The sequence below is a fragment of the Medicago truncatula genome, chromosome 1 (genome assembly GCF_003473485.1).
Source record: "Medicago truncatula cultivar Jemalong A17 chromosome 1, MtrunA17r5.0-ANR, whole genome shotgun sequence".
Lineage (NCBI taxonomy): Eukaryota > Viridiplantae > Streptophyta > Magnoliopsida > Fabales > Fabaceae > Medicago > Medicago truncatula.
In genome coordinates this window covers 36,953,521-36,976,710 of record NC_053042.1, presented here as the reverse complement: position 1 = coordinate 36,976,710, position 23,190 = coordinate 36,953,521, and the positions used below count along the sequence as shown (strand labels likewise).

The 23,190-nt window shown below is 32.2% G+C and overlaps 2 protein-coding genes across 2 annotated transcripts; one reads left to right on the top strand and one right to left on the bottom strand.

Moving 5' to 3' along the window:
* Positions 1-1,059: 1,059 nt before the first annotated feature.
* On the top strand, positions 1,060-15,421 carry LOC112418613 (uncharacterized). The gene is made up of 4 exons (XM_039831056.1): positions 1,060-1,234; positions 13,661-13,903; positions 14,082-14,873; positions 14,979-15,421. Exons 1-4 carry the CDS (start codon positions 1,060-1,062, stop codon positions 15,419-15,421), a joined length of 1,653 nt encoding a protein of 550 aa, XP_039686990.1.
* Positions 15,422-18,265: 2,844 nt separating this feature from the next.
* LOC25484433 (ethylene-responsive transcription factor ERF098) lies at positions 18,266-19,306 on the bottom strand. The gene has a single exon (XM_013613241.3). It carries the CDS (start codon positions 18,962-18,964, stop codon positions 18,530-18,532), a length of 435 nt encoding a protein of 144 aa, XP_013468695.1. The 5' UTR covers positions 18,965-19,306; the 3' UTR covers positions 18,266-18,529.
* Between the last annotated feature and the right edge of the window lie 3,884 nt (positions 19,307-23,190).

The window sequence follows — 23,190 nt, the reverse complement described above, 5'->3', positions numbered from 1 at the left end:
TTTAGTTTGGCAAGTAGTAACTTTTATTTCTATTTTGGAAAAGTGGCTTGTAGTAGTTGAAATAGAGTACTAAGGTTTGTAAAGAAAAAGATAATAGAGGACCAAGGTTTTGAATCATAGACCAACTCAGGAATATGTTGTCAATGAACTTCAAAAAAATTAACGAAGTGAATTATACTATAAAAAAAAAAATTTGTATAAAGCTTTACCATTCTTGAAAAATTTGTCGGCGTCAAAATCCGAAAAATGATAATGTTGGACTCAAGCATTCAACGCGTAGTAAAAGTTCAATATTATCTTCATCAAACTTGGTGTTGAGCTCCTGCAATCATAAAAGTTTAGTATCTTTCTTTTATAATTTTAGGTTGGTTATAACCACATCGTGCCTTAAGGAGGGTGGTCCATGTTTTGAATTATACACTAGAAGCCCATTTTATCAAGAGTTTCATCTCAAACTTGTGTGTATGGAAGACTATCTCAAAAAAGATCAACTTTGTTAAATAAGATATTTAATTTTGATTCACTTGTCAATTTAAAAAAGTTTTACAATATTAACACAGTTTACAATCATTCATATTTGTGATTTTAGAAACTTTAAGAATAAGCATTTTAAGGCTCACATATGCTATTTTTTAAACAAAAAAATAAAAAAATAGACGAATGTTTCAGACTCATCTTAAAAATAAAAATAAACATATATATGAATGAATTTTTAGGGGTTGTTTAAGGAATTGTAATTTAATAGATGTAAGAAAAATGAAATTTTGCTACAAGCGGACGAGTTCGAGAAAAGTTTGAGGTTAATATTAATGTCTTCATTTTCCGCTCTACCCTCGTCTTTAGAAATCAGAGAAAACATAGTCTTAAACCTGAAACCAACCAATTCATATTTTCCAGGTTAAATTCAGTACGGATTCTAGCGGACACTCACATATATAGATTTCATAAACCATCTAAGTATTGTTGTGACAAGGGTCCTCCGCACCACCCTTTATGTAGATTTTTCTAGTGAGCGGCCATGAACCGTTGGATTTGGTTGTTTTGGAGGTTTCTAAGGACATGTCTATCCTTTTTGGTGGCTTTAGCGGTAGAGGACGTGGTAAGGAAATATCTGGTTCGCTCTTCAAACTCTCACGATTGAATCTTATACTTTTGCATATCGTGGTGGGCGATTTTTGTGGTGTTGGTGTTGGTTCTGGTAGTGAAACTAGTGGTGGTTTGCCGTCACAACACGGTGAATCTAGTTGGGCTCTAAACCCCTCGAGGCTGCTTTCATTCGGCTCATTAGTGTTCCTTTTCTGATGATGTCGTTGTCATTTGGTTCGTTGTGGATGTTTAGATCTGTGTGGGTTTGGTTTATGCTCAATTCTCGTGGTTGCTTCTTTGACGAAAGTGCTGGTTTGGTGTTCATCAATGGTTGGGCTTGCTAGGTGATTTCTTCCGCTGTCTTTCGTTGGTCTCTATACAATTAGTGGTGGAAGTGGTTGCTGCTCTTTTGAGAGTATTGAAAGGGAGGAGATTGGGATTGAGTGTGTTAATTTTATTTAATGGGTGGTTGAAGAATGAACGGTCCCATAAAGGGTGTTGGTTGTTAACGGTTTTTTTTTTTTTTTTTTTTTGTGGTGGTGTGGGTTTGGTTGAATGAGTAGTGTGTGGGTAGGTGTTATTTTTTTTTAGGTTTTTCCTGCTTTTCTTCCACTGCTTGCTCATGGTGATCTTAGATAAGGATCCATCTCCGCTTTCGCTATCTTGTGCAAGTTTGGGGTCTTCAATTGGCTTCTGGCTTAGTTTTGGGATATTTTCAAGCTAAGCCTTTTTCCAATCTACTTTGTCTGCGCTACCGCTCCATCTGTCAACTCTCTCAGGGATTTGTTCCTTGAATTATGGTGGGTCGATCGCGTTAGATTCAAGATCGGAAGTTAGTGTCTACTTCAGTATTTTGTTTGTTTGTTATGGTGTTTTCTCCAGTAGTTCGAGAGTTTAAGGGTGCCTTAGAGATTTTCTTATGGAGTCTGGTGGGTCGATCACTTCTGATTCGAGATCGAAAGTCAGTTTCTTTGACTTAAGTTTTTGGGTTTGTTATGGTGTCTTCTCCGACGGACTGGGGGTCGGGGGGTGGTGGATCCCAAAGGAGTGTTGGAATACGTCATTGTTTGGGTGTTCAATTGGTTTCATCCGTGGTAATGTGAAGTTGAGGTTTTGTTTTCACTTTTATGGGGTTTTGATCGATTGGATGGTTTTTGGAGGAGTTTTGGTGCGCAACAGTCGATAAATGGTTGAATTTTATTTTCTGATATCACTCGCGATGAATTGTGGGGGGTTTAACTTTGATTTAGGTGTTGAATTTGATTTCGATGGTTAGATTTCTTATTGGTGTGGAGGTAGTTCTCAAGATACGAGGTGTCTCTATTGGTGTTGTTATGGTGTTTCTTTTCAGTGTTCAATCTAATACTCTCTCCATCCCATATTAAGTGACACGGTTGACTCTGTCACACATACCAATGCATATTTTTTTATCTTTAATATCTTTAACTATCTGTTAGAAAAAAAAATTATGAAAATTTAATATTCTGAAAATATTTATCGAAACAAATCCAACATCTTATGTGATAATATTTATCTATGTATATTAGTAGAAAAACAAAGTTAAAGTATGTCATATCAAAAGTACAAATTGTCAAATAAGTCATCTAATACAAGATAGAGGGAATAATTAAATGTTCCTGTTTTTTATTTCAAGGCAGCTCAAATGTCACCCGTGTCTTCTTAATTCGTGACCATAAAGCTTATTGAAGCCAAAGATGTTGCACCATATACCTTAGTAACGGTTCTATTGGTCATTAGAGCTGAATTATGCGAGGAAAGTAAAAAAGTTGAAGGAAGGTACCTTAATTTCGTCCTGCATGGCGACAAGGGTCCCATTGCTATTACAAAGCAATTATTTATTTTAAATGAATTCCTCCTACTACCATGATCAATTCAAAAGAACTTATGATTAAGGTTTTGACTATTCGTTGCTCTCATAAGACATGCTATTTATGGATACACACCTTTGAGGAATTGCTTGTATTGTTATGCCTTTTATAGCTCTTTTTAAGGTAGGTATCATGCACTCACTTGCATGGAAGAGGAAAATGTACCGAGAGAGAGAGAGAGAAAAAAATAACCATGGCCAAAGTTTTTTTTAAAACTACTCTCCCTTTTTTTTGAAGGAGACTCTCCCATTTTTAAAATGAGTCACTTGGTTGTCTCTTTTATATATGTTAATGCACAATCTTGATCTTCAATATATTTATTTATTTATTCATTAGCAAAAACGATAGAAAATTTACATAATAAAAATATTAATCAAAATAAACTCAATAATATCTTATATGTTATTATTTATCTTTTTATATTAATAGAATAATATGCTTAAAATATATTATATTAATAGTGCATATAGTCAAAATATTTCATACTTTATTTATTTTTTGGTCAAGTAGTCTAGTGGTTAGAGCTCACACATTTTAATTGTGGAGAAATGGGGTGTCTAGGGTTCGAACCCCGGTCCCTGCATATAATATGCAATATCCCTACCAACTGAATTAAGCTCACGGTGATTACTTTATTTTAGTATGGCGAATACTTATTTTCATTTTCATTCTTCATAATAATTGCATTCTTAATTCTCGACTTACAATAGTTAGTTTGTTAGAAACTGGAATCAAAATGTTTTTGTGGGATTCATACCTGTTCCGATTGACTGGTCTACTCTTATTTTATTCGATGAAATCTCATACTCTTCAAGATTATTTACACTTCTAGCATCTGCAGTTTTCTCATAATTTCTCCTTTAATTTTATACTCTGGCCTTGCACTTGAAGAAGCCATTTGATGTGAGCAAGTATTTGAAGTAAAGGAGTAGAGGAGATGAAACAAACAGGTGTAAGAGTTTCTCAACTATATTCACTTTTATAAATGCTATTCATACATAATTTTATGAAGAAAAAAAAATTCTTGTTTTAGATAAATCTTATCATAGTTTCTCAACTGATTTTTTTAGCAATGTATTTTTTTAGATAAATCTTATCATATTCCCATTTTGGATTAAATGGGAATATGGAAATTCTAAATGCTACATATTTTGTTGTTTGACCCTCCATAATGCTACTAATTTGTGGTTTCAAGTTTTCATTGATAGAAAAGAGATAATAATATATATTTTCAAAAATAAAATAAATTGAAATTTAGCAATAAAAAATCTTATTAACTAACAAAAAAAACCATCGTAATTTCAATTTTTTCTTACTTATTTCTCCTTATTTATCTATCAAAATTGCTTTTATGCGGTAGTTATAACTATATATATATATATATATATATATATATATATATATATATATATATATAATAAATTATGAGCAAAAAAATTAGCCAGGTTGTTAGATATGCATAAATCAAAAAGTGCAAAAAAATTCATTCCTCCGTATATCATCGATATCACATTCGGCCAACTCAAAATATCATCACATGCTCCCAATAGAGTACAATCAGGGGCAGATCTGTTTAAGGCTGAGTGTGGCCATTGCCGCATCAGTCCAACCTATACTTTTTTTTTATTTAATTTTATACATAGCATAATTATACAATATATATGTTATATTTCGAAATATAATGTTACATTACTCTTTGATCTAGTGGCGCGGCATTTGTGTTTGTGTCTGGTGGTTGCCGGTTCAACTATTAACTTTTGCGTTTTTTATAATTTTGTATGATAATATAAACAACATACATAAATAAATTTACTTGTAAAAATAAACTAAGTGAGAGTCGAACTTGTGAACTCCAAACACATTGACTTGATTATCTTCCACTAAGCTATAATGCTTGATATTAATTTTTTTTGTTGCAACTTTGATATATATATATGTGTGTGTGTGTGTATGTGTGTGTCTGCACGCGTGCGTGCGTGCCCTTTAAGATATATAAATGTATATTAAGATTTTGTAACTTATGGTGTGCATTATCTATAAATGATTGACGATTTATTATGATTAATACATATGTTGTCAATTTTCTATTTTATTTCTCCACAAAAATTCAGTCTTACTTCCTTTAATTTTTTTTTTTTATTCCCACTAATAATTCAATCTCAGATCCGCCCCTGAACCTTAACACCTACATATTTCAATGGATCTGGAAAACACATTAAAAAGTGATTTTTTTTTATTTTTTATTTTTATAATGGAGACTTGAGGAAGTATAAAACATGCCTTATGATATGTTTGCACGTTACACACTTTAATCCGTGCCACCCATTCTTCCACTATGATTTTTTAGAAGCTATAAAACCAAACTTCTCTTTGAACAAGGAAAATTGGCATAACATGAAAAACTCATTTGTACAAATAAAGAGACGTTTAGATCACTTACGAAAAACTATTTATTTTCGAGAATTTAATTTAATCGTTTGTGAATTAGTTAAAGGAGTTTCATGAGAAAGTCTTTCACAATAACGAGTATTTTTAAATATATAATGTGGAGTCTCATACTCACAGATATATATAGTCTTCAATTATTCTTGTCAACAAAAAAATAGTCTTCAATTATTTTAATTTTTTTCTCTTTCTAATTTATTTTAAATATGTAAGTGTGTCCAAATAAAAACTCAAATATTTATGACCAATAACGTTTTTTTTGGCTCTAATTAATAACAAGATAGTGAGAAGGCTCCAAAATCACGTGTGACCTAGGAGATGATATAGAACTCAATCAATAAACGTCCCAGCCATTTGACTAATTCGTTAGGCAGGATGATGTTACAGGTTCATGGAACAATTGCCATATTTTCTATTCCTACGACAAGTCCTTTTATTTACTCCACCAAACTTTTCAATTGTTATGAGTTACTATGACCCACACACACTCCCGTGCCCTTCCTACCAAACTGGACTAACCTTATCGAACATCAAAACTCCTTCTTTATCACTCTTACTACACATGCTACTTATATATCTAGAAGGCTTAAATAGTCTTTCGTTCCTGCAAATATAGATCATTTGAATTTTCGTCCATGAAATTACTAATCCTTTCAATCTGCCACTGCAAATATTAATCATTTGACTTTTGGTTCTAATTAGTTTTTTTTTGCAGAGGTGGACTATCATTAGCAACTTGGTGCCCATGTGGTAAGTGATGATTGGACAGAGTGGTTGACTTAAATAGGTTTTTCGTCCCTGCAAATATAGATCATTTGAATTTTCGTTTCTGAAGTTACTAATCAGATGTAATTAGGATCATTTTTCAAATGATTCATATTTGCAGTGGCAGATTGGAAGAATTAGTAACTTCAGGGACGAAAATTCAAATGACCTATATTTGCAGGGACAAAAGACCTATTTAAGCCTATCTAGAATGATAAATGAATATTTGTACACGCATTTCGTGACAACATTTTAACAGCTTTCTCTCTTATTCTCAACATTAAAAAAAAAAATTAACAAGACTAGTATCATTCTTTTATCAGAATTTTTTTTTGAAAATCAGCTAAGAGGACAGAGTCCTTATTTGAAGATGTTTTATGCAAAATAACAAGACTAGTATCATTCTTTTATCAGAAAATCAGCTGCACATATGGTGTGTTGTGCTAACCATCCAATTTATAAGAAAAAGATACTTAATAACCATGATCAAATTTATATACTTATGGATGCACATACAAAACTTTTTGGACGGTCCAACAAAATTGTATATTCTTTTATGCTGGGTTAAAAAAACCTCATTATCATACAATAGATTGGTTCAAATGGTAAGAAACTTGAATCCCTGAAGCATGTGGTCGGGGGTTCGATTTCTGACTCACACGTATGAAAAAAATTTAGTTGGAAGGAAAGAACATGCCTTATATGTCCCAGATGTTTCCTAGCGGAGATTAGTTACCGCTAAAGGACGGTGGAAACTTTGAACCAATATTATGATAACAAAAAAAAAAGTCATTATCTACCCAACAAAAATCCTCATTAACGCTGAAAAATTAAGGCAAAATTTCAAAGTACCACATTTACTACAAGAAATCCTGCGATTTGTCAGGGAACTTCTGAACGGTAAAACCAGGGAAATTCCTGATAAAACGTATTTGTAAAATGCGGGAACAACTTTACGTAAAATTAAAACATGGACATGCCCTTCGCAAATGAAGCAAAGCCCTAACTTTAAAATGTGGAGCATGCAACAGGCGTGTTAGGCAATAAAACAAGGCCAAAGTGACGTTTATTATTATTATTTTTTTAACAGAGCCAAAGTGACGTTTCTATTTCTTTCAGAACATCCTTTTATTGTTTTATAGAAATTTTGCATTCACATCAATTATTTCGTGGCAAATATTCCTATTTTTTTTAATATTAGCCTCAACGACATTATAGCTTTGATCCGACCACAATTTTGAGGTATTTTTCATTTTAGGCCTTGCGTAAGCCTCCACAATTTTGTCATTTATAAAAGATATCTTATTCGATTGAAGAGTGTGGATATTTTTATAATCCTTTCTAGCATATCATAATCTTTTTAGCAACTTTACAAATCATTTTTATGTGTTTTTATAGATGTCTATGCAAATTGTTCTGGACCGGCCAAAATGAGTTTTGGCTCAATTACTTAGGCACAATATAATCCAAAGCCCAAACACCACGTTTGACTATATTACTTGCGACACACCCCTTCCCCGTGAGGGGGTGAACGGAGCAAGCGGGACCGGTTCAAAACAAACCACAACGTCTCTATGTACGTTCTCGCAATAATCTCTCTAACGGTTACACATAGTCAATTTCAATGATTAACATTTTTTTTTTGTCAAGAAGATTAACCTTTTATTCTATGTGGGACTTAATTTTTTTCTCCCCGATATATTCTCTCATTATTATTACACTACTATTTTTTTCTTTCTACTTTTCTACAATTAATGTGTTCTATCAAGAATGAAAACAGCTTTTTATATATTTATAAAAGAGAATCCTTTATTAACTCAATTGCTGAGGCGAAATACCACCAACATACGTATTACAAAAGTTTGCAAAAAATTAGGAACATAACGAACTAGAGTAATAGGAAAAGGATTAGAATTCCCACAATGAGAAAGCATGCGGGCACACCGATTAGAATCTATTGGAGAAAAGCTAATCTCTACTATCAAGAAAAGTGATGATCTCATTGACCAACATAATCAAATGTGTGTAGGTAGTATAACCTTTCATGACCACATGAAAAAATAGCAAGAGAGTGTCGGTCTCAAAAATGATGTCCTTGAAACCTATGTCACAAGTAAGATAAATAGATGTGAGAAAGCTTAAGATTCGACAATCTTTGAACTACTTGAGTTAACTTTATAGTAAAACCCTTTCATAAAATCTCGATTCTGATCTTACAGAAAATCATATACGATTTTTAGTCCGTATTTAAAGTCATTTTAGAATTAAAGTAGGTAGTTTAAATGTATGTTAGTTGAGTTTTGTAAATGAATTGTTAAGAAGTCATGAAAAGCAAACGTGGTAAAATAGTCTTGGAATGATGGAAATTCGCCCAAACCACGCAACTTTTTGACCGTGCTATGTCTTTTTTACAAGTTTATCACTTATGATCCCTAGGGCATAGTCGTTGCGAATGTTCTAGTGAAAAGAAATGGAGCAAGGAGTGAAAAAACCAGAAGAAATAGATACTTCCTATATCGTGTCGTGGGCTATGAGCCCCGCATCACGAGATGTGAGGGACAAGTAAGGTGTTCGCTAGTGTCTAACTCTCATCGTGAGCTATTAGCCCCACATCGCGAGTTGAGTGAAAGGCTAGGGGTTTGCATTTTGCTTACCTTGCATCGTGGGTCAACTTTCCCTAATTTTTAGGGAAATGCACGCGCATATAAGGCAGACCCCTATATCACAAAAAAAAAAAAACACATTTTGACTAGCAACCGAAGGAAAAAAAATAAAATTTTAGTAGAATATGAGCGACAAGAGCCGTTCGAGAGTCAAGGAATCATCAATCGGTGATCATTTTCTTTTTTTTCTTTATTCATATTCATTAGTTTATGTTTATGAACCACAATTAATGGTTAATTCTAGGTTAGGTCATCAAAGAAAAACTTCACTTATTGTTTGATCATTAAATTTAAACCATTTTATGACTTCATTTGATTACTTTTGTATTTTATTATAATAATTTTATTCGTAATGGTTTTTATGCGTTTACGAATAAGCATAAATGGAACAAGTATCAATGATTATTAACCATAACTTTGGGGTTTGACCTTATTTAATTGTTCGCTTGTTATTAGATTTAGACATTCTAAGAATAATTTGTGTAATTAATTTGGTATTCTTACCTTCAAGAGTTATGGGCTCACCTAAGACATTAGAGAGGAGAAATAATTGAAGAGTGTTAGTGACCAAGACATTGGCCTAACTACTTTGATCAAATGTCTTAAAATTGAGTAATCAATCAATGTTGTATTCATAGTTTGTAGTTTCCCAGATAGTTCAATGATAAAGGCAATCTGACATGACTTAGTCGCCTTTTAATATCTCTCTTAAGTAAATCAAACCATATCCAATTGCCAAGTGAAACCCCCTTTTTGTTACATATTTCCTAAATCATCACCACAGTATAGTTAAGTTGAGTTGTTAAGTTGAAATCATGCAATCCCCATGGAGACAAACTTATATAAATTTTACTAATTGTTGACACATTAGTACACTTGCTAGAAAATCAACCATCAAAAAGATATTGGGGTGGGATTCATTCTAATCTTTTTGTATGAATTGAAAGAATCATGTATGTCTTCCACTTGATTAATGACTTTGGACCAAAGAGTATTTCGAGAGTGTTTCTCAAATATAAGAGAGCTATGGTCTTTTCACAACATATTAACGACTACCCCAAACAAAAGCTTTCAAAGCAAAACTATATTTTCAATATCATTAGATGATAGATTCCATTTGAGCCAAGCAAAAGTTCCCAAAACAGTTTCACATCATCGCAATCTCTACGATTTGCATTATGTACCCAAGAATACTAGCAAGACATGATATATAGAGCTAAAGTAATTACACCTACAAAAGAAAAATATGAAGTGTTATGGTTAGATATTTTTTTCTTTCATTCTAGCAAGAATGTAGGAATAAGACTCCTTTGTAATGCGGTGGAGCAACATCGGTGCTCAAGGTACTATTTGAAAGAAATGAAACATAAGGTCCTGAAGCTCATTATCATCACATATTCAAGAGTCATCAAGATTCTGAAGAGCACTTATTTAATTCATGTGTTTTCTCTTCAAGGTGGAAAGGTGAAAAAAGTGTTGAGATCAATTTTCCTCCGACTACACAATAGTACTATATTTATTCCAAAGCTCATTACGCAACTCAAAGTCTTTGAGAAGCTGATTCGATATAGCATTTTTTATGCCTTCTAATATTTTCAGAACACGTTTCTTGCAAAGAGGACTATTACCAAAAAATTCCACGTTCCACTCTTTAAGGAGGCTGTATTGGATTAGGATTTTAAAGGACAATTTTTGTTTAAAATTTTTTTGAGAATTTTAAAATTTTTGCAGGATTTTGATGATTTTAAAAGACTATCCACGATTTCAATGGATTTAATTCAAAAAATTTTAAAGGATTTAAATGATTTTAAGAAATAATTAAAAAAAAATGATCAAAAAACACTCTCTTTCACAAAAATCTCAATATATAATATATATATATATATATAGAGAGAGAGAGAGAGAGAGAGAAGAGAGAGAGAGAGAGAGAGAGAGAGAGAGAGAGAGAAGAGAGAGAGAGAGAGAGAGAGAGAAGAGAGAGAGAGAGAGAGAGAGAGAGAGAGAGAGAGAGAGAGAGAGAGAGAAGAGAGAGAGAGAGAGAGAGAGAGAGAGAGAGAGAGAGAGAGAGAGAGAGAGAGAGAGAGGAGAGAGAGAGAGAGGGGAAGGGAAGGGAAGAGATAGTAAAATCTTAAAAGAAAACACAATCATAAGAAATCTCATGTTTTCATGAAAGACTTTTTCATGCTAAAATTTTATTAGAAAATCCCACAAAATCTGATGTATTAAACAATCCTTCAAAATTTGAATGATTTTGAATACCACAAGACTTTTTTTAAGTGATTAAGAGTTTTTGATTGAATACCACAAGAATTTTTAAAAATGTCAAAGAATCTTGATTGAATAAGACAAAACTTTTTTTAAATTGGAAAATTTTTTGATTGAATACCACAAGATTTTTTCATGATAAAAAAGTCTTTTAAATTCTCTTAGAATCATGATCCAATACACCCCCCCTAAGATTATAGTATTAAAAGGTACGCAAGACAAGAATATTAATAATGAAAGAATTAATTATATCAAAATGTACGTAAGAGTTATGGAAACAACAACCAATTTTTTTTTTCTTTCTAAAAACTCAGTATCTGATCGAATGATCGACTAATTTGAGGAGTCCCATAATTAGGAAAAAATCAAACCTAAAACATTGAAAATAACATTTTCAAGTGAACACACCATCAACGTACTTAACTTATAGCTAAATCTTTCATCTAATAAAATCTTGATTTCTTTGTAAGCTGGATTAAGAATTAAAAAAAGTTTTTTTTTTTTTGAAGGAAAGAATTAAAAAAGTTTTAAACTGCAAGATTCTAAATATATAATGGTATCTAATGTTCCTCGATGACTAAAAGTGATAGATCCTGTTAGAATATATAAGATGCTTTGAAAATTTGTCTTTCGAATCGATTTAGTTGATCATAGATATATGGACCCACTAATCTCAAAATGATCTTAAATCTCATATATATATATATATATTTTTGATAGATAAATCTCATATATTTTATTAGAATATAAAAATATTGATTGTATAAATTAATTAGTATATTGTATATTAGTTAGAGATATTTGAGATCCAAAACAACATCAAATATCTCTGATTTGAACCTCAATTATCTCTAACTGTATTCAATATATTAATTAATTTATACAATGAATATTTTATATTCTAATAATCTTGTATATGGGTCGAACATTTTTCATAGAGAAATGATATTTGAACATCTATTTAGTGACAACTTTTGCAACAACTTTCTCTCTCATACTCACATTATTTTTTTCTTTATCTCTCTATTGCTATGGTTTCCGTGCCAATATCACTTTTTTCTTTGTAAAATATGGTTGTCAAATAAGTTGTCACCAAATTGATTGTTCAAATAACACTCATCTTTTTCATATGAACGACGCGTTACGAATTTTCCATATATAGCTAAAGCCAAAATGTATACTGGTTTAGGAGATCCGGAATATCTACAAAACACGAAAATGTTCCTTTATGTTCCGATCTCATTTAAAGATAAATTGGTATAGATTAATACGAGAATATATCAATCAATATATTCTATATGTTCTTGTGTCAAAACAAATAAATATATATTCTATATGTTCTTCCAAAACCTTGGAAGATTTGGATGGTCTAGTCCAAGGGCGGAGCCAGAAAGTGGCCAAGTTCAAAAGATATAATTTGTTAAACAAAAATTATAATATAACTAATATAATTATACGAGTAAAATAAATAGGGATAATCATATCAAGCAGAATTGCAAACTAACAAGTCTAAGCTAACTAGGAACCAAGCTTTAACTGGTTAGAAATAAATACTCAAAAGTAGAAAAATAAGTTGTACCCTTTGAAAAACTAATATAAAAACGATAGTTTCTATCTTGTAATAGAGATTAAACCTCTAAAGAAATTATGTAAGTGTTTGTTTTAGCATTGTTTTTCAATTTTATTACATGTTCTGATTTTCAAGGCTTAAATCATTATATATTAGACATGTGGACCAAATGCTCTTTCAAGATCCTAACGACAATAAAGATGTGGACCAAATGCTGCTTTATATGGCTAATGTACGTTTTGACAGCTTACAATATATTCAGCTATTTCAGCTATAAGTGTCAATTGATCCTACAAATTAGCATTGTGGTGGAAATATATTTTTGAATCATTATAATATTTTTCTTAAGAGTATGGGTATCAATCTACAACTGATATTGTTTCCCCATTCACCGAAACATTTTTTTTTACTTTACAACGCAAAAGAAAATATAATCACAAAAAATCGTGGCCTAAAAGGCAACAGTTTGTCAAAAGTTACCTCAAGTATACTTTTTTTTTTTGAAGGACCTAAAATATACCTTTTTTTTTTGAAGGACCTAAAATTTATACTCCCTCCATTCCTTTTCTTTTGACGTTTTAGGTGATTGCATAAATATTAAGGAATCATTAAATTATAGGAATAATTGTATGGTTTATACTAAAATACCCTTATTTTACTCCATGATTTTTTTTTCTCAAAATTCTAATTTCCTTAATTATTGAAACTCACCACACAAACTGCATTTATTATTTAAACTTCCAATTTTCTCAAACTTATCACAAACACCTTAAATCCAACGTGGAAGTTGTGCAATTGTTTTTTTTTTCTTTCCGGTATTTCCTTCCATTTTTTTTTTCCACCAATACATTTAGTATTTCCCACCATATACTTTATACTTTTGAGGTTTTTAAATTTTTCCGCTCATTTTTAGAATCCAAAATTTCAAATCCCTCAAATATGCTTATAAAATTGAACTTCATATGTTGACATTTCAGTTATGGATGCAAATATTGACATAAATGTTCCGTTAGTTGCAATAGATTTAAATTTTCCTTTTTTCAACTATGAGGCAAATTCTCCAAATTCACTAGACTTGAATGAACCACCTCTTAATGAAGATGATGTTCCTCTATTTCTATCTAGTGATCCAACTGAAGAAGAATATACACAGTCGGATGAAGAGTTTGAAGACTTTCTCAATAACCAGTGGGATGTGGAACAAGAAAACTCAATTGATGGTATCTACAATTTCAGTTTTTATTTTATTTTTCTTGCACCAATCTCTATCTTATTACTACTACCATCTTCACGTTATTTACTTGTATCATAAATTTTTATAATATTATTTCCTTATATCAAAATTGAAAACCTATTGCATGTGTTGTTATATATCCAAATTCATTATTTTTCTTTTAGGTGATGCTATTGATAATCATGAGGAAGCTAATGAGGACCTGCCACTACCACAAGTGGTTACTATCAATAAGAGAGGAAAAAACATGTCCAACGATACAAGAAGAGACATATATGAGATGTTATTGAAAAAGAGTGTTGATGGGAAGTTGGGCAGAAATGCAACACGAGAGGTGTCATCACATTTTTCGGTTCCTATATTATCCGTTCAACGCATTTGGAAACGAGCAAAAGATTGTGGTGCTCATGTTGATGTATCCCACAAAATGTCAAGAGGTGGTCGAAAGAGAGTAGAAATTGATTTGGAAAAAATTCGTGATGTGCCGTTGCATAAAAGGACAACGATTGAATCTTTAGCACATGTCTTAGATGTCAAAAAGACTACGTTTTTTCGGCTAATAAAGTCCGGGAAAATACGGAAGCATTCAAATGCTATAAAGCCTTTCTTGAAGGAAGAAAACAAAAGAGCAAGATTACAATTTTGCATTAAAATGATTGATGCCAATAGCATACCAAACAATCCAACTTTTGTGGAAATGTACAACATTATTCATATTGATGAGAAGTGGTTCTCTATGACAAAAAAAAATGAGAACTATTACTTGTTGCAAGATGAAGATGATCCGATACGTAGTTGTGTTAGTAAAATTTTTCTCCCAAAGGTCATGTTTTTGGCTGCCGTAGCTCGCCCAAGATTTGATTCACATAGAAATGTAACATTCGATGGAAAAATTGGCGTCTTTCCTTTTGTCATAAGAGAGCCTGCTAAAAGGACTAGTGTTAATAGAGTGGCTGGTATAATGGAGACTAAACCAATCCTTTCAGTCACTAGAGCTATTATAAGATCATTTTATATAAACAAAGTATTACCCTCTGTCATGGACAAATGGCCGATTTAAGATATTGGAAATCCGATTTTTATTCAACAAGACAACGCTAGGACACATATTGATATCGATGATGAAGAATTTTGTGAAGCTGCTAAGAAAAATAGATTTGATATTCGTTTAATGTGTCAGCCTCCGAATTCGCCTGAATTAAATGTTCTTGATCTAGGATTTTTTCGTGCTATTCAGTCCTTACAACAAAAAAAGGTATCTCAAACTATTGATGAACTTGTTAATGCCGTGGAGATGTCGTTTGATGAATTTTCACCGATTAAGTCAAATCATATATTCTTGACTTTACAAATGTGCATGGATGAGATCATGAAAGCAAAAGGATCAAACAGGTTTAGAATTTCACACATGAAAAAGAAGGTGTTGGAAAGACAAGGACAACTACCAACAAATGTCAGTTGTGATTTTAATTTGGTGCAAGAGGTTCTCAATTTCTTAAACTAGATTTTGTTCCAAGAAAGACAATTGTTGCGTCTTAGGTCCTTGAGCAAATAATTTCACTTTGTGTACTTCTTTTCATTTTAATTCCAGCAATTGTTGTCTCTTCAATTTAAAAATTTATTTTGTGGGATAATATGAATATCATGAACGTGTGAATCAAGTACTCACACATATGGAACATGAGCACTTATATGCTTCTAACCCAAAAAAAAAAAAATGGAACATAAAAATGCAACACATAATTAAATCCAACCATTTTCATTAGAATTTTTCAATAATGTTTAAATCCAACAATCCAAAATTAAAACTGAAAGCATAAAAGACAAGGAAAATAAAAATTGACTTCATTCCTACATGTATTTCATGCACTTTTGGGTAGTAAAGGGAACATAGATTGCAATGGGATTTAGTAGAAACGGGGAAGATATATTTTCAAACAATCTCTTGCTTCTTCTTCTTTGGGAGTTAGATTTTCATCATCAGCAAACTTGTTTAAATCAAATCCAATATCAGCAAGAAGATTTAGATCAATATCCAACACTATTTGCCCTTGAGGTGGTTCTTCAACTGCCTCTTCCACTAAATCTTCAACTACCATCTCCACTGCTTGTGGGTGCAGTTTGGACCCCGCTGTGTCTGCAGTATCAAACTCATAATCAACTTTCCCTTCAAGTGAATCCTCAACTACCATCTCCAACAATTTTTCTCTCTCTGTTGCATAGGTTTCTTTTTGAGTTGCTTCCATGGCTGATTTAAAATGGGAATGAATATGGAGTAATTTTACCCATGTTGTCTTTTATAGTTCCATGCATGTATATGGAGTGATGGTGAGTTTTAAATAGTGCATGGGTAGTTGAAGTAGTACTCCTCGGCGGTTGTATTCTTTGTGAATTTTTTAACCCATTTTTTAATTCAATTGTGATAAGTCAATAGTCTCAATTTATTTAATTATTAAAGTGTGTTTTTCCACAAGGGTAAAATTGGATAAAAAGTATTAAAAATTCTAAAACATCAAAAGTTTTGGAAAAAAGTTTAAGCTCTAAAACATCAAAAGAAAAGGAATGGAGGGAGTACTTTTTTTTTGTAGGCAATATTTCATTTTTTTTTTAACGGCAAAATTTATTAATAATCAAATCACAACACAAGATAAATAGAGACCGACATGACTGTCCTCGTGAGCTTAGCTCAACTGGTAGGGACAATGCATAATATATGCAAGGTCTGAGGTTCAAACCCCAGCCACCACAAAAAAAAAAAAGACCCACATGACTTAAAAACAACAAGCAAATGGTGTCGTATGAAGGTGGAACACCCAAATGAAACTCATACACCTCAGATATTAAACACCAATAAAACAACCAAGGTTTACCACCAAAACTATACAAAAAGTAACAACCAACACCAAAAACAAAGCCTAACCCCTCACAACAACAAGGTCTAAGCTTTTGCCAAATTCTCGACTTCCATCGTGGATGACCATCAAAATGAGATCCAAACTCCTATCTCTTATTACTCGCATCAAAACTCATCCAAAAGAAATAATCAACCCACCAAAACCCTACATCAACACCTTACATTCTCTTCTTCGGTTGAGCCCCTACAAATCGACCTCTGGTCCATCGTACAATACACCAAACAAATCCAACAACTCGAGTCTAGAAACTGACTCTTGATCTCGAATAACAAACGATCAGCCTACCAGAATCCATAAACAAATCACTAAGGCATCCTTTAAAACTCACAGCACACCGGAGAATACACCACAACCTGCCCAAAAACTTGAAACTAAACACTAATTTTCGATCTCGAAGCAAAAATGATCAGCCCACAAGAATCAAGACAAAAACCTCATGTAGAGTTGTAGCGCAAACATAACTAGCCCGAAAAAGGACACAACTTGAACACAATCCAATACCGAAACACCTAACTTTGAAAGCAACCCAAAATAAACGACGAGCCAATCGAAAACAACACCAAAACGACAATATTGAATTTCACGTTTGAATCTCAATCCCTATATATTCCAATATCCCTAACTATGGTCATAATGACATTTTTGTACAGACTTTATTTGCTTTGATTTAGATTCATATTATAAGGACCACTTTCCTAAAAATCAAAGGATTTAGAAAACAACAGAAAAAGAATGACACGTACTCCCTCCGTTCTTATAAATATGTCGCACTCGACCACTTCAATGTACAACTTTAATCATTAATATCTTTAATTATCTATAATAAAAGTTCATAAAAATTTGATAGTTTTAAAATATTTATTGAGATAAATCGAACAATATCTTACATGTTAATATTTATATTCATATATTAATTAAAAATATAGTCATAATAAATTACGTGAATAATGTACACTGTAAAAATACGACGTGAATTTAGAAATAGAGAGAAAGTAATAGACAAAAATTGGTATAATATTTATATAACTAATAAAAAAATATAAAAACCCTCCACATCTATAACTAATCATGCTATTACATGATTAACAACTGCATAATGTTGATTTTGAACTTGATTCAAAGAAAGTGGCGGACTATTTTCATAGAGATCGTCATGACATCACATAATTTGAAAACATTCTGAAAGCATGTAAAAATTATTAAATTTATATTTACAAATAATGTCACTCACGATGTAGGGCACGTAGCCATATTATCGGCTAACTCACACTCATATTGATTTATCCCCGTGCATTTTACTCTTTGATTTCTAATGAAATGCTATAAAGCAGTTCTAGTAAAAAAAATATTGAATCCAGCACTTCCAAAATAATATTTATATATTCAATTTTTTAACATATATGCTTTTCGCCTTGCGGCTCTTGTAAGCATTTTTTAAACCTTTAATACTTAAAGCAGAATATAGATTCAGTTATTACACTTTACCCCCTTTGATCATATTTATAAAAAATATTTGATTTTTTTAATTCATTGAATAATTGATGCATATGATCAGATCATTTACATCAATTATGCAATGAATTTAAAAAATCAAATGTTTCTTATAAATAGCATCAGAGGAGATAGTAATTAAGGAGAAAAGTCAAAGCATTAAATAAAACATACTCAGAGAAATGATTTTGTACTAATCACTCTCCCTACTTTTTCTTCTTCACCTCCTCTGACCCAAGAAGTTCCTCCAATATCTTATCATCCAAACACTCAAACTCAAAAATGGGCCTATGCTGTGGCCCAGAAGAACTACCACCAGCATGATGAGATGATGAAGAGGTGTAGGGTGGTGGTGCTAAATGAGGTGGATATGGTGGTGACCCTCTTATTTTAGAATAATACTCACTAGGAAAATTTAAAATTGCAAGATGACCCCTCAAATTAAAAGCTGCTCGATCATAAGCCCTTGCTGCTTCTTCAGCCGTATCAAATGTCCCTAACCACATCCTTGTCCCTTGCTTAGATGGATCCCTTATCTCCGCCGCGTACTTCCCCCACGGCCTCCTCCTCACGCCTCGGAACCGAACCTCTTCCTTTCCCTTCTCCTCCTTTCCATGCTTTCCCTTCTGGTGATCCTCCATATAGTTTCTTCTTGTGTGTGCAAATTGTCTAACTTTTGATATGCTTTTTGATTTTGTGGTTGCTAAGATGCTTATATATAGATAAGTAGTCTATCATCTATACGCTAAAAAGTGTGGAATCTATAAGGTGAATAGTGATTCTCTATTTCAATCTAGAAAGCTACATTGACCAAGATTTGTTTTCAAAGAAAGTTCTCTATTGAAAGAGTAGTGTTTGTCTGTAAAATAAAATTCGATTCTTTCGACAATGTTTAAGTTTTGATCACGTGAACTGCAGCAAACTATGCATGTGAGCAGGTACAAATGATTCTTAACAATATGCAACTAGGGCAAAATCTTTTCAAACACTAAGACTAGAGAATCAAATAGATTTTCAGATCGACATTGTATCCATATATAGTTCACCCATTAGCAACACTCCATTTTTGCTTTTAACCACAACACTTTTCGTGAAGGAGTATCTCAAGGTATGTGGACATCTTTATTTTTTTCTTGAAACGATGTGGACATCTTTATGCCCCCACAGATTTTATAGAATCCATAAATTCTGCAAAAAGATGTATAGATATATCCTACATGCAGATTAGATAAAATATTTAACGTCGTTTAATTTGCAAAATAGTAACTACAAGACAAAACCACATAACATGTTTTGTCAAAATGAAAAAAACACATAACATGCCTTTTATGTGTTAGACAACTTTTTATTTACTACGATGTTTAGTGGACAATGGACACTATAAACAAAATAAGATGAAATTTACTACAATTTTTTTATGAATGTAAATATTAATAGGAAACAATGAGAAGGGAGGGCGGGAGGGAGAGTATTGTTTGATTAGAAAATAAGATGACATTTTAGTACTTAAGATCGTTCTTGGACAAAAATTTCTCTAATAATTTAATGAGAGACAAGATTATCTTATCCCCCATTTTGTTCAATCTCTTATCTTATCCCCCATTTTGTCAAGTCTCATGAATAATTTTTAAGTAAATCAAACACAATATATTTGAAGTTGTGCTGACATCACAAGAGAGCACCTTAAATTGGGTGTTTAAATGGATCCCTTGTGTCTACATCATTAATTTTATGATAATATTTGATAAATATCAATTTTCTCCAACCCAACACCTCAAAAGAAATTATTAAATAGGTTCCACAAATAATTTTATATCATTGAATTTCAACAAAATTTATTTAATTTACTAAGATTTATTAAATAGGACCAACAACAAAATGAAGAGAGAGAGGGTGCTTCCATCCTTTCTCCATAAGCACCCATATATTTTACTCCAAAATGGAGGTGCCTATTTAATGTGGTGCTAAATAAGTTAAGCACCTACCATTGTAGATGGTCAAGCCATTTATTTTTTAGCAATATGCACCCTAATTAGTAATTAGTGATTACTAAAAGAATTTAATTACGGTGAGGGTGTTCATCTAATAAAGTGGGTTTCGGTATGTGTCTCAGGACCATCATGGAAATTTTAATAAGCCAAAAGTACAAGCTATCAAGTGAACATCAGAGTTGAGGTTGAATAATGTTATTTTTGAGTTAGGTGCGAAAATAATGGTAGATTTTTTTTAATAAGTTGCTTAATTGTGTTTTTGGCCCATCAAGTTTCATTTAAACTTATTTTTGTTGATTTAACTTATTTTTGTTTCATTTTAATAGATTGTATTGCTTTATGCAATAACTATGTCCAAACTCCTCGGTAGAATTTTTTATAGAAGGCAATGTAATAGCCTATGAATTAACTAGGAAGGTTACATATACCCCTAATCCTCAAGTATTTGAGTTGATACCTGATTGTATTTTTTGACTATTATGAAAGATATGATATAAGCTTGTTATCCTAAAAAAAGTGACGGTGGCAATGAACGGAGGTGTTTGTGTCAGCAAAGGGTGGTCAATAGCATAGCATGGCTTCTCATTTACTTTCGTCGTGCTACTATCTACTTCAAAATTAAAACAAGGTTAGATTTGACCTATATCTTAAAGAAATACACAAAGAAACACACATACATCCTTAACTTATTAAGATTGTTATTACTAAATAATTAAAATTATGAATTCATACAAAGCAAGGATGTTTATCACACTCAAATAAGCAATTCGACATTATTAGCCTCATATGACATAAGCATACTAGACTGTCTTGCATTGTGTTATAAAAGACTAGCACCTTCGACAAAACTCACGGTTGTTTCTTGAAGTTTGTCATATCTTCTCTGTCTGTGTATGCTCTTTCATTCTTCAAAGTTCTGTTAGATATCGAGCTCGTTTGTTATAGCTTTTTTTAAAATAAATTTTTGTAGTGTAATATGTTTTTGTTAGAATTTTTTTAACAAAGAAATTTTCAAGGAAAGGTACACATGAAAAATCCGTTTGAACAACTTATCTTAAAATGTCATTCTAAGTATTTCATCATTTTGTTATAATTTTTTTTAATACTAAATTTTGAAAAAATCTCTAAAAAAAAAAAGGCTATTTCAAATAACTTTTCATAAAAATCATTTTTGGAAAATGTCATTTTGCAAAAATATGTGATTTTTACTATGCAAAATCTCGAACAATGAACATTTAAGTTAATGAATGTCAAAATCTGTTTTTTAACTTATACCAAATAAGTTTGAAATAACTTGTACTATTTTCGACTAAATTTCCAAAAAAATATATTTATAGAAATACAAAGAAAAATCCTTTTTCTTAGAATCTAAAACAAACGGGCACATCATCTCCTCTATAAAATCTATTTTTCATAAAAAAAATAAAAATAAATTGGGAGTGGGTGTGAGGATCATAAGAAAATTACTTGGGTTGATTGAGAGTCTATTTGTAAGAATAAGGTGTATGGTGGTTTTCGAGTTGGGCGGATGAAGTATTTTAATATTTCTATGATAGGGAAATGATGTTGCAGGTTGTTGGTTGATAGATATGAGTTATGGTTTACGGTGTTGGCAGCCCGATATGGTATGACAGAAGGGCGTCTGAATCAGAGAGTAGTTTATGCTCGTCTTGGTGGAGGGAGGTGGGGCGCATTCGTGATGGATGGGAGTAGAGAGAATTAGTTGGTTTGGGGAGAATGTGAGAAGGAAGGTGGGTAATGATGTCCATACACTTTTTTGGACTGATAGGTGGGTAGGAGAGGTTACTTTGAGTGTGAAATTTAGTCGGCTCTACCTTTTGTTTGATTTTAAAGGGAAGTCGGTGGCGGAAATGTTGTCCTTAGGTTGGGGTGAAGGGGGAGGAGCTTGGAAATGGTGGTGTCAGTTGTTTGCATTGGAGAAAGAGTTGGTAGAGGAGTGTAGAGCTGTCTTACTTGATGTATCTTTACAGGTTAATAATCCGGATGAATGAATGTGGCTTCCAAATCAAGGGGACGTTTATATTGTTTGTGGGGTCTATCAAATGCTCACAAGTCAGGAAGATCATAATTTGGATGTTGTTTTGGATAGTGTTTGACATAAACAGGTTCCTTTGAAGGTTTCTATTTGTGCTTGGTGTCTCCTTCGCAACAGGTTGCAGACAAAGGATAATTTGGTCAGATGCGACATTATTCCTCAAGAAAATAATTATTGCATGAATGGATGTGGTCAAGTTGAATCAGCTTAACACTTATTCCTTCACTGCGAAGTATTCAGTTCTCTTTGGTGGCTAGTTTGGTCTTGGATTGGCTTTTCCTCGACCGAACCATAACTTATTTTGGATCATTTTATTTAGTTTCCTCACTCAACAGGAGGTCATCTTGCTCGCCATAATTTCTTACAGATACTATGGCTCACTTCGGTGTGGGTTTTGTGATATGAAAGAAATAATAGGCTTTTTAAGTTTAATAAAAAGTCAATCATGCAACTATTAGATAAAGTAAAAATGATATCTTTTTGATGGCTGAAGACTAAGTATGCTAATTTTCCTTTTGGCTATCATATGTGGTGGCGAAGCTCCTTTGCTTGTTTGAGCATTGGTTGATTTTTCCTTTTATTTTACTTGTAATGTTGTAAACTTCTAGTGATCTCTCTAACACACCTTGTACTAGAGGGATTACTGTTTTGATGTTTATATACATCTCATTTTGCCTTGTTTGAAGAAAGAAAAAACTCGAGCCTCATATGCACTACTTATTTCATAAATTGTTTTTATACAAGTAAAGTTATTAGGGTTTTAACTAAATACTATGTGTATCTCGCAATTTAATTATGAGTTTTTCTAGTAACACCCCAT

Coding starts and splice junctions, on each gene's coding strand:
- LOC112418613 (XM_039831056.1), top strand. CDS start 1,060: ATGTCTATCCTTTTTGGTGGCTTTAGCGGTAGAGGACGTGGTAAGGAA. Junction 1,235..13,660: donor TGGTTTGCCGTCACAACACG/GTGAATCTAGTT, acceptor TTGACATTTCAG/TTATGGATGCAAATATTGAC. Junction 13,904..14,081: donor ACAAGAAAACTCAATTGATG/GTATCTACAATT, acceptor TTTTTCTTTTAG/GTGATGCTATTGATAATCAT.
- LOC25484433 (XM_013613241.3), bottom strand. CDS start 18,964: ATGGAGGATCACCAGAAGGGAAAGCATGGAAAGGAGGAGAAGGGAAAG.